At 33.8% G+C, this 12327-nt stretch overlaps 1 protein-coding gene across 6 annotated transcripts in view; it reads right to left on the reverse strand.

The window, feature by feature from the left end:
- The window catches only part of CPEB4 (cytoplasmic polyadenylation element binding protein 4), a 61683-nt gene that overhangs the window by 14875 nt on the left and 34481 nt on the right, over positions 1 to 12327 (reverse strand). Inside the window, exons 3-5 of one of the 6 annotated variants that reach the window (XM_025435239.3) lie at positions 9391 to 9441; positions 4124 to 4162; positions 112 to 135 (exon numbers count right to left, since the gene is read on the reverse strand). The exons of 1 other annotated variant lie outside the window; for it this stretch is intronic. In XM_025435239.3, coding sequence (XP_025291024.1) covers positions 112 to 135; positions 4124 to 4162; positions 9391 to 9441 — 114 coding nt within the window. The remainder of the gene's footprint in view (positions 1 to 111; positions 136 to 4123; positions 4163 to 9390; positions 9442 to 12327) is intronic. 4 more of the 6 variants (XM_025435241.3, XM_025435240.3, XM_049109127.1 and 1 more) reach the window with 4 other exon arrangements.

A 12327-nucleotide genomic window follows, 5' to 3' on the forward strand; every position in this document is an offset into this window, starting at 1 on the left:
TTGCATTTCCCCCCTCCCCTCCTTCCCCACAAAGGTAATAAGAAACTGAGCAAACTTGGGACCTCTCGAAATACAACTGGTACATTCAAAAGTTAGAAACAATAATGTTACCTCTCCTTCGCCCATATGTCCTTGCTGCATGTCAAATGAGAAAAAAAAAAAGAAAAAAAAAAAAACCTTTCAAACATTGTCAAAAGAATCAACTGTGATTTTATCTACCAGCTTTTGAAACTAAAAAAAAAAAAAAGAAAAGAAAAAAAAATTGGCTATGTTCCTCATTTCCTAGTAAATGTCTCAAAAACAAGGAATCTGGATAGTGAGAGGTCAACTTAATGCATGCTTTTTTTTTTTTAATTCTTCAAGGACACTGTAAAGCTATATTGAATTTTACTTGTGGTAAGAGAAGCTGTTGGCTGTAACTGTCACCCAGGATCCAAACTAGTATGAAACTAAGATAATATGTAACATTACCTAACAGGATCTAAACCAACTCCTACCATACTGCTCTTAAATTCTCCCAGAATTTCCTCTAACTAGCAATTCAATAAATAGTTCAATATTTAACTCATGACTTTTTCACCACTAAAAGATAAATAGCAATTTTACATGATGTTTTTATGATTAACCTCTAATAAAGAAAATCATAACAAATGAATCTTTAGGCAATTTTTAAATCACCTTTTAGCTAAAGGAAGTTTCTTGTCCCTTGTCAAATTTTCTACCATGTCCCAAATGCTGAAAAGTAAAAGGTTTGGCATTTTATTGCCAAGTAGGTTACAGCTAAGAAGATAAGTATATAACATACTTATACGTATTTCCTTGAATACTTAGGAAATGGCAGTACAAACTTTAAATCAAGAACCTTTTGAGAAAATGTCTTCCCTGAAACAAACTGGCACTTATTAAGCCCAGCTTGTCCAAATACCTCAATCCTAATCAACAAACATTGCTTAAATGCCAGTTCTTGCTAGGGACCATGGATAAACAGGACATGGCCCGGACTACACGGAACTAGCAACCTTAAATGCCAGAGAGCCACATAAGCAAATAATGACAATGCAGCATGCCTATTGCTATTGTAGTTATGTATTAGGTGCAACCAGAACAAAGGAAGAGAAGCAACTGTCTCTGATCAAAGAATGAGAGATGGGGGTGTTGCATTTGAGAAGGAGATGGGATGGCATTTGAAATCTTAAGAAAAAAACAAAGAGCAATGCAGCAAATAGGGATGCCGTATAATGTTCAGGGAAAGGTGCATAGTACAGAAGCATATGGAACAAGTGAGGGCTTGGCTTAGAGAGGTGTTCAAACAAGAAGATGGGATAGATTCCTGAGTTTAAAGGTATAGCCTTTAAGAAGTCATTATACAGGACGCCTGGGTGGCTCAGTGGTTTAGTGTCTGCCTTCAGTTCTGGGCACAATCCCGGAGGTCCCACATCGGGCCTCCTGAGGGCAACCTGCTTCTCCCTCTGCCTATGTCTCTGCCTCTCTCTGTCCCTCTCATGAATAAATAAAATCTTAAAAAAAAAAAAAAGTCATTATACAGACTGGCCAGGGTTTTAATTCTTAGCCCACCAGATTAATATTCAACATGTTACAATTGACTTACAACTTACAAGTAATGTATGTATTTTCCAAAATAAAATTGTCTCATACCAAAATACATTTCTCCCATTACTAGGTACACTGATTTTCACCAATGTACTTGAATAAATGGATCTACACAAAAATCTCTCTCGGCTAGGATTTCACTTTAATAGAGGTCTTAAATTTGGAGTGGGAATGGTATTTTCTCAGTCAACCTGACATAGGCCAGAAAGACAAAAAAAATTTTTTTTACAGAATTCTTTTTTAATTTTTTTTAATTTTTTTATTTATGATAGTCACAGAGAGAGAGAGAGAGAGAGAGAGAGAGAGAGAGAGAGAGAGGGGGCAAAGACATAGGCAGAGGGAGAAGCAGGCTCCATGCACCGGGAGCCCGACGTGGGATTCGATCCCAGGTCTCGAGGATCACGCCCTGGGCCAAAGGCAGGCGCTAAACTGCTGCGCCACCCAGGGATCCCCAGAAAGACAAAAATTTTATAAAAACAGATGCTTAAGAACATTCTATTCTTATGACTGCTTCAATAACAAGGAAGTTTGGGAAAATGAAGGACTTGAAAATCTTGATTCTGTCAATCTTAAAAAAGTTGATGGATGTTACTTAGATTTCTAAGAAAATAGGTATTTGAAAAGAATCGACTTTTAAAAGCTACAAAATTAATATAAAACTCTCATAGTTTCCATTTATTAAAAATAAATATAGGTTTAGGAACAATAAGTGCTACAGATTAAAGACAAAAATCAAATAAATCTCAAAATCTTTAAACGTGTATTTTCAAATTCTGACCTTGTACCACAAAAGTAAGCTAGTTAATATAAAAGAATTCATGGTTAAAATCCTAACACTACCTAGAAATGTTTTCCCACATTAACAGAAAATAAGTTACAGGTGTACAATGCTTACAACCATAAAAACTTCCAAATCAGAAAGAAAAATTAATATAAATTTGAACCAAAAAATTTTAAAAAATGATATTCTGGAACACAGAAAATTAGCGTTTTTTTATTTCTACTTATTATAATGCCCGTAATAACTATAACTTTTAATGTAGATTTTGACATGACATGTATACAGAAAAGTATACAAAGCATAAGTACAGAACTCAATGAATTTCCCATTACATGAACATACCTATGTAACTAGAACCCAGACAGTAACAAAATGGTAAATGGTGCCGCTTCATCCTACATGTCAAAGATGTACTAAGCACCTTTTTCCAAACTATTTCAAATTATACTTGGCTCAAGATCATTATGATGCCATATTTGTAACACAGATCTTTACAGCTTTACTGAGGAAAACAGACAGATTTCCAATCTCATGATTATTGAATGTTGCATATTATTTGATGGTTCTCAAACATCCAAGGAAGCGGCAGGTTAAAAAAAAAAAAAGAATTCACTTTAAATATGTTTAAAGAATCTACATTTTGGAAAACTTCTAGCTAAGTTGGCTGAAATAAACTCTGCCCAGATTTTTCCTTTAATTACCAAAGAGTACACTGTTAAAAAGATTTTTAAAATGCATGTTGTTATTGAATACAAACCGTCTAGTACCCATAGGATTTAAAATGACTACTATTTATAGATTTATCTTTTTATTTTTATTTATTCGTTTTTACCTATAAAGTCCTCAATAACTTCATGCTCAGTACTAATATGACTTAAGAATGTTCTAAATGGGCTGGAAACATTCTACTATAAATTTTTATAATTTCTGGATACACGTTGTTGTTAGATCTATTGCAAGCACTTTATTTCCAAAATGTCTTTACAGGATTGCTTACAAATGTCCAATGTTCATCATTAAATTCCCTCTAGTAAAACATTCCACTACTCTGGGATGCTAGATTTGCAAAGAAGATACAGAAAGACTTTTCAGATCTATACATTAGATCTATATCTATATATTTCATTATGGAAATGAAAATATTTGTTTCTTAAAAGTATCTTTTTCTCATTTTTATAGTAAAAAAGGAAAAAGTACACATAACAGGGATACAATTGTAAGAAGTAAACACCTAGGATGTAGCCATTTTAAGACTAGCACATATTCCTGAGCTGGTATCTAAAGCTCTCTAAGATGTAGTTTCCATGAGTTTCCTATGTGTGTATTGTATGATTCTTTTTGTGTACATTTAAAAATAAAGAAAACATAAATAGGTATGTGGGAATATGCATAAATCTTTTTTCTAAAAACCACCACAAGAACCTTAGAGACAAAAACTGGCATGGGGAAGGAAAGAAGGAATTCACTTCTTGATTTATCCCTTTCTGTACTATTTACATTTATTAACTATATTACTATACTTGTTCATGGACCCTTTTTGATTTTCTTCTTGGTACTTAATGTTAAAAACAAACAGATGATGTATTAAAGAAAACCATACTTTCCTACATGAGAAGAGTTAATTATCTTTGTAAAAAAAAGATGAGGGATAAGACATTACTAGCTTTCAGCAGGCAATGAAAGACTGATCATACTCAGGCTCCTCTGTCCCACCTCAGGCCCTCCACTTACCTCTTATTGCCCCCCAAGTAGAGAAACCAGATCGCAATTCTATTCAGAAAAAAACAAGGGGCGAGGGCTCAGATTAAAAAATGTTATCAAATAACTGACTTTTCCAGTAGGACTAAAAAAAAAAAAAAAAGTATGTGGAGGAATTAGTCAAATAAATCAATCATTTAAAATGATAGAAATCAAAGGCTGGAAGCTAAAAGGAATTAATGTGTTAACAAAAGAATAAAAATGATAGAACCAAAAAGCAGATAATCATAAAGACCAGGGCATACAATTCAACAAAGATGCAAAGAATGATTTTATAATAATTGGGGATTGATTTAATACATCAGTAATAAATTTGTTAAATCAATTCCTTTTTTTTTTTATTTATTTTTTGTTTTTTTTTGTTAAATCAATTCCTAATGTAACAGATTGACTCATTGTCACAAAATTATTTTAAATGTATGCTTAAATATATGCTTAATGGTTAGAATTTCATGTCACATTGGCTTGTGTTTATACTCGATACAATATTCAAATAACTGCAATAAGATACAATAAAGATGAGACAAAGATTTGTAAAGAGGTCTCTTATAGTAGGGCAGAGAATGGGACTCTAGTTTCTCTATATCTCCTAATCCTCAGTTTTTTATAAAAATGGAGAGCTGATGAGAGAATAACAAAAGATACCCTATGTATACATGATGACCACACAGTGAGATGTTCAGTAAGCAGCAAATTTTTGCCTTTTGCAAGAATAAACTCATGTATCTATATTCTGAGGTTGGTCTTCAATAATTACTCTCAGCTTTTCATTACTATTCCAAGGCTAACAATTGCAGGGCACTTTAGAGTTTACAGTATGTTTTCATATTATCTTTTTCACGATGGTATCTCTCAACATGCTCTGAACTGTAGCAACTAGAACCACATTATATACATTTTCAGTGAGTGACTATAATCTACATTTCTCCTGGGTAAATTATACCCTCCCCTCTTTCATAGGTTTCTGTTTTACCCCATCCTCTGCCACCCCGCCACTAAACCTTAAGCAGGCAATCTTCCTCCTTTCATTCCAAAGAACTATAATCAAGAGTTGCTCTATGCTAACCATTTTTTTTTTTTTTAAAGTTCTCTTACTAATCTCCTCCTTTGGGACAAGCAAATATTTTAGTGGATGCTTCCAAGTGAAAAACTTCCACAGAGAAAAGGAAATACATATATGAATCTGTTAAAACCTAACATATTTTGCTGTTATTCTATAACTTTCCCAGCCAGAAGTTTCATTTTTTTAAGCAGTTAATCCTATGGGCTAAACCAGTGGAATGGGAGGTTGGGGGAAAAAGTACCATGCACAAGCACTTTTATACAGAGGTGGTGGCCATTACATGTTAGTTTTCTCAGGCAAAATAAATTTTCAAGATGGGGAAAGGGAAAACTAATCTTTCAGTCTGAGGTCTGTCTCAAAGCTACACCAAGACATACCAGAGGAATCCAAGGTAAGTCTAGCCCAAGTTTAGCACTCCTTTCTGACGTGGCTGAGAAACTGAGTCACAGTTTAAGGCTTGCTTTTCAAAACCATAAAAATAGATGTTCTAACTATATTCCTATTACATAAAACTTACTAGGAAAAGGTATCTGTGCTGGGATGAATTGTGTTCCCTCCTCAAAATTCATATGCTAGAGTCCTAATCTCCAGAACCTCAGAGTAGAACTGTATTTGGCAACAGGGTCTTTGAAGAGGTAATTAAGGTTAAATGAGGTCATTGAGGTAGGCCCTAATCCAATATGACTGATGTCCTTAAGAGATTAGGACACCCTTCACTCGCAGAGGGAAAATCACATGAACACAGAGAGAAGACAACCATCTACAAGCCAAGGAGAGAGGCTTCAGAAGAAAGTAACTTTCCTGGCACTTTGATTTTGAACTTCTAGCCTCTAGAACCAGAACCTCAGAGGAAGTAAATTTTTGTTTAAGCCACCAGTCTGTAGCACTTGTTAAGGCAGTTCTAGCAAACTTATATGGCATACAGAAAGTAGCTACAAAGTTTGTTTTTTCATACTTAAAATCCAAGAATGTCCCTTAAAAAAAATAGTAACAGCAATAGATTGAATAATTCCCCAGAATGTGCACCACAACATTCTTAGCACAGTTATCAGTTATTATTTGTTGAATTATATTGGCAGTGTCCTTTAAAAGTCATGAGTGGTATATGAAGGGCACTGCATAGTATGAAACTGATGATTTGAGCATGGCCAAGGGGGGAAAAAAGTAATTTGATCCACTAGATGAGTAAGCTCTTTTTATCTCTGAACATGCAAATCCCAACATTACTCCAATATAAACTGCTGAAGCTGGGAGACTACTCTGAATTTTTTTTCTTTTTATTTATACAGGATTTAAACTACTTCTTTTCCAAAAAGCTCTGAGATTGCTTGAAAATTTCAAAACAAGTTATACAATAAAAATCATAGTTGAAATTCAGATGTTCATTGAAAAAGAAAGTAAATAGTTCTTACATATTTTACTCTAAACACGAAAGAATGACTTTCAACTAAACAGTGGCTTGGAAGAAAAAGCTCTGGAAGTTACAGTTGAGACAAAGTAGACTATATATATAATCACCTTTCTAAAGGTTTTTAAGCCTGAATAGATTATTTATGGTGGACAGGGAAGAATAGCTCCTTATAGTTCCCTAAAGTCTTAAAATTGAATAATGAATGTAAAGCAACACAATGTACTAGGCTTTTATCTTCAGTTTTAATAAAAGATTGCATGGACATAAGATATAAAGGGACTGCATTTAAAAATGAATATTGTAAGTTTTATGCTATTTTAATAATCAAAGAATGCATGTTCAACTATAGACAGTTTTTACACTCATCTTAATCAATTTTTTTGTTTTTCCTTATAAATTTTTAGTACTAATATTCCTAGCCACAAATATTCCTAACCATTCCAATTATTTTAACTGTGTAACAGTCTATGCAAAGTGATTTACATGTATTTCATCTTCATCACAATTCTGTGCAATGGGTAGTATTTGTAAGTCCAAAGTTTATCTTCATTCAATACAACTAATGCTTTACATTAGATTTACAAGATGGGCACCCCCAAAACATGAACTAAATTGCCAGCAAAGTCACTAAAAAAATCAACACACAAATAAGATTAATTATCTATAGAAGCAATCCACCATAGAGGTTTCATAAATTTGACTGAAGAGAATGGGCAATGCTTTCACCCACACCAAAGTGACTTTGCTTTATTTCATGATTTTAAACTAATCTGCTATAATCTGGACTTTGCTATCAAAGAGAAAATGACTCTTGTCAGTTACCTCCAGCATCTGGTCTACCTAGCTTTATTCTTGGCATCTGGTCCTAGCTGGTGGGTTGTTAAGGACTAACACTTGATCAAATATGATAAAATCAAGTTCTAGGACCCTCTGAGATGAACATTAGATCTGAGACCATGGAAGTCATAATCCCACTCTGGGATTATGCTTAAGGAATCAGCAAGTTCTCTCTCTTTTACATCTCTTTGTTCTTTATCTTCCTATCTTTCAGTTTGAGACAATATCAACCTCAGCCAGTATACCTTTCTAATAAACACAACTTCCATGTACATGACTACAAAAACCATCCAGTCCCTTTCTAGAGTCTATGGACTAGTAAAGTTTTAAAACAATTACTCGGGGGGGGGGGATTACCTTTATTTTTTCTTTGCCAAATAAGGGTGACAAAAAATAATTTATTCATAAAAGAAAGAATATTGATGGCAGGGGTAGAGGAGGCAATCTCACAATTAACAGACTCTGAAACAATGAAGTGAATTTAGCTTTAAGGAAAACCCTTTAGAGAGTCTCACCTTAACAAAGATGGACTCCAGGGGCAACTGATCTAATTTAGCAATTGCATGAGGAAATTGAGACAAAGAAGAGTTGACCACTTTGCCTAAGATCACACATCAGTATCTCAAATCTTGGGTTCACTGCCATTTCCAGCACACAGACTCTGGAACTCGTTCCACAGGAAAAGCTAAAATCCTGCTATAATGGCAACCCTTATATTATTCCCTCTTATCTTGATGCCATTATCACCACTGGGTTTGGTTTTCGTCTACCCACATTTATGCTGAAATATTATATTTTGGCATTATTTCTGATTGCTGTAGCATGAAAAGACCAAAGTCTGATGAATAAGTAAGTGAGGCTTTTATAAACTGTATATATAGTCTCCAGAGGATCTGATGCATCCATGGCAACTGTCATAAATCAAATTTTCTTTTAACTTTTCCTGGCTCAACAATCCTATGTTCTACAGAATACTAATTGCAAATACTAACCAAAAGTATTCCAGTCATAAAAATAATTTTTAATCCTCCATTCACAACATACCATAGACAAAGAGTACAAAGCTTATTTGTTTGTTTTGGTTTCATTTTGTTTTTGGAATGATGAGAATATAGCTACTTAGTCAAGAACACTTCTCAGAGGTGGTGGACTTAAAATGAGCTTTGACAGATGAAAGGCATTATGAACACACACATTTAAAATACATATTCAATAGCATATGAGTAGAAAAGAAGTAAGACTTCTGTATTCTACCCAATTAAACTATAGTTATACAAAACACACTTTTTGAGTCTTTAATTCCTTCTTTGAGGAAATGTCCTTTCCTTGTGAAATTTAGTCTGCTACAGCTTATGCACATAAAAGGGAACTCAACAGCACACTGGTAATATTTAGAACCAGAAGGGAAAATTTACCAAAGGCACTGTAAAGGCCAATAAAACTTCATTTTTCTTGTTCTCATTAGACAACAAACAGTGAATGACCTTGTCCTTTACAATGTCAAGCCCTGTGGTCTCAGGCTGCTTTTTCTGGTTTCAGATTTCTGATTACCCTCCCTTTCTCCTGGAACATTTTTCTAACTACATGGAAATGGTTTTCATGTTGACATTTCAAAGGTCACTCTATAGAATCTAATGGTAGATTAAACCATTTTTTATGTATCACTATGGGATTCTCATTTATTCTGTCATTAATTTCAAGACAGAGAATAGTCAGTTTTCAAAGTTTAAAAAAATTACTGCCACAATTTGGAGGAAAAATAATTATTCATTATACACTAATAAATTAATAGTAACTTGCAATTATCATTACAGAACAAACTAATGTCATTTTTTCCACTTGTCAAAGCATACCTACTATATTTTCTCATCTAGGACTAACTTGTTTCAGTTCTGTGAACTTCACTAAGGTAAATCAATTATCACTTACCATTAATAAGCAGAGAGCTATCGGATCCTGGATATGAATAGTTTAGACGACCTGAAGGTAAAAGAAGGCCGTTACTAAATTATTTTTTTCATAGATGGTTTAAATGTATTCAGTAACAAAGCTGAATTAATAGCTTTAATAGCTAAGGTACTTTTAAAAAGCTTTCTTGCGGGATAAAACTTTGCTGTGCTAATGAACACAATGAGTCAGAGGACATATCAATCAGCATGTTCACAAACATCTAAAAAGGGCAAGTTTGAAAGTGGGGAAAATAAAATATCCTTTATATTTAACTATTTGGTCTCTAACTTCCAAACTCCCATACAAAGTAATTTTCTTTATAACATTATATTCTAATATAAACTCAAAATAAGTTTTTTGCCCCATAAATGTAAAAGTGTTTTCATGTATGTAGTTTTTTATTTTTATTTTTAAAGTACATAACTAGCAAGAAGATTTCTCCATATAATTTGTAACAAAAGTGCCAAACTTATGCCTACAGGTACAGACTGATGGGTTTAAATTCTTACTTTGGAGGAAAAGTAACAGAAAGTAAAGGAAAACATCATTGTACTTATATGTGACAGAAAATATCAAAGCACATAGAACAATGCCCAGAGCACAGCAGATACTCAAAAATTGCTGAATTCATTTCCTTCTTATGTTGAAGTGGTTCAAAATCTAGTTTTAAACCTAAAATGGACACCCAAGATGTCCATCAAAAAGAATTTGTGATGGTACTAAAATTTTTGGAGGATGCAATGTCTTCCAAATTGGTAGCCACAAATAAGGGTGGTGGGGGGAATAGCACTGGGATTTCTCCCTTTATCAGGAATTACATTTCCATTTTGGAAGAGTTTCTATATATTTAGTTAAGGTATCTAGACTACATACCCTGTACCTACTTCTGAGTACCATACCATATGCCTAGTTCTATGCTGTAAGTTATAAAAAAAAAAAAAAAATTAGGGTAATATATTTTTTTAAGTCTTCATATTCTACATGCCCATCTACACCCACCTTAATAAACATGATGGAAAACCCTCTATAGGTCTTGCTCATCTAAAAAGCGAATAGGAGAATGTGATTGTTAACTATCTACCATAGGCAGTACTCTGTAAATCAGAGAGTAGTGTGAGAATTTAAAATTGATTCATAATTACAGACATTCCATTAGGAAACAGCAGTCTAAACTCGAACCCCACACAATCACAAGAGACTCTCCAAAGCTATGGAAAAAGCTCTGGAAACAGAGATTCTCCCATGCCTTAAGGCTGGGGCAGGCCTTCCAAGCACCAGGAAGGCTCCATCTAGTTCTACTGAATACTAGGAGAACCAGAGTTAATATGCGGTCTTATCAATCCACCAGCCATATACTTATAGCTCCTCAGAAAGGAACTTTAGGCCTCAACTATCTTTCAATTTTCCAAAATTCTGCTTCTTTGAATTAGTCTCTTAAAGAAATGAACTCATGCCATTGCTAATAGCTTTAATTAACCCATATCCAAAACTTGGGGGTCTAATACAAAACAAAATCTGAACTTAACAATTTTCCTACAATTTAAAACCAAATACATGGGCCACTAAATTGTTAATTAGTTCACTTCAATTTCAGCTTGTTCCTATTTAGAGAGAAGCTAGGGATGGAGATGGGGAAAATAAAAAATTAATGTTAATATTTCAATTCCTTCCTAAAAATTGGTTCAATTATTTAAGGCTAATATACACAGCCAAGTATCCAAATCCAGTGAATCTCATCTGAGCTGCTTTTAACTATAAACCTGGATCATATGATCTGTCACAAGCACATTTTTTAAAAAGCACAGACTGGAGATACTGGAAAAAGAACATGATCTTAACTGTTAGAAAAGTTAAGAGGGAGTGAGTAGTGTTTCTGCATCAGTTAACTCAAAGTAGCAGCTGATTTTCTGTAATGGAACACTTGTATACATTTTATAGCTGTAAAAATCCTCTAGTAAATAACAGAAGTATCACACATACCATTTTTTATTAACCATAAAACATTTCTTAAGTTAGGTCAACACACAAAGTCAAAGTTGATATAGGTCAACACACAAAGTACTTATATTAAACAAAGAGGAAATTTTTTTATTTCGAAGAAGATATTCTAATTTTTTTAATGCTAACATTTCAACTGAAATCAGAACTGTTCCATATGAACTAAATGGCCTCTCATTTGATGCCAAGAAGGGATAATCAACAATGAGAATCCAAAAAATAAATTATCAACCTGGCTGGCCCAGTTTAAAATCAAGTTCCACCTTATCAAAAACTCACCTTTTGGGTACCTCTTTTAAGGAGAGAGAGATAAGAATATTTCAACTTGACAGGCACAAAAATGTCCTTTAACTCACTTCCCAGAGTTTGTTTGCCTCAATGCACAGCTCCTGAAGAGATCCCACCCTCTACTGCCAAGGTACGTGACCTTTGATACTTTTTCTGCTTTTCAGACTTCTGAATGCAGTAATTCTACCCTTCAGCTAAGACAATAGGGCACTGAAGAATCATTGGCAAAGTTCATAGTTTAACTCTGAAAGTGATACTTGTTTTTAATTTTCTAATCTTGTCTTGTGATATGAATCCTGTCAGGCTCCAATCAATTTTGGCCTCTGAGTAACAAATATGCTTGTGACAGTTTGTTAACCAGTCAGTAATGCCTTCTATTTCAATTTTAAAAATATAAGGAATGACATTTGTCAAAAACCTTTTTTTCAACTTCATAATGCTTTCTTAACCTGCCTGTCCTATCTTTCTGTAAATTTTTTCTAAAATTAAAATATGTAGAGTCATCCATTCATGACATCGATTCTGTATAACACATTATCACTTCCTTTCTGGAAATCTTCCATAAACTTTCATTAAAAACACCATGGGACTTTCAAGTCTTCTTTTCATTGTCCTGTACATCTTTTCATT

This window comes from Canis lupus, chromosome 4, assembly GCF_003254725.2.
Source record: "Canis lupus dingo isolate Sandy chromosome 4, ASM325472v2, whole genome shotgun sequence".
In the NCBI taxonomy this organism is placed as follows: domain Eukaryota; kingdom Metazoa; phylum Chordata; class Mammalia; order Carnivora; family Canidae; genus Canis; species Canis lupus.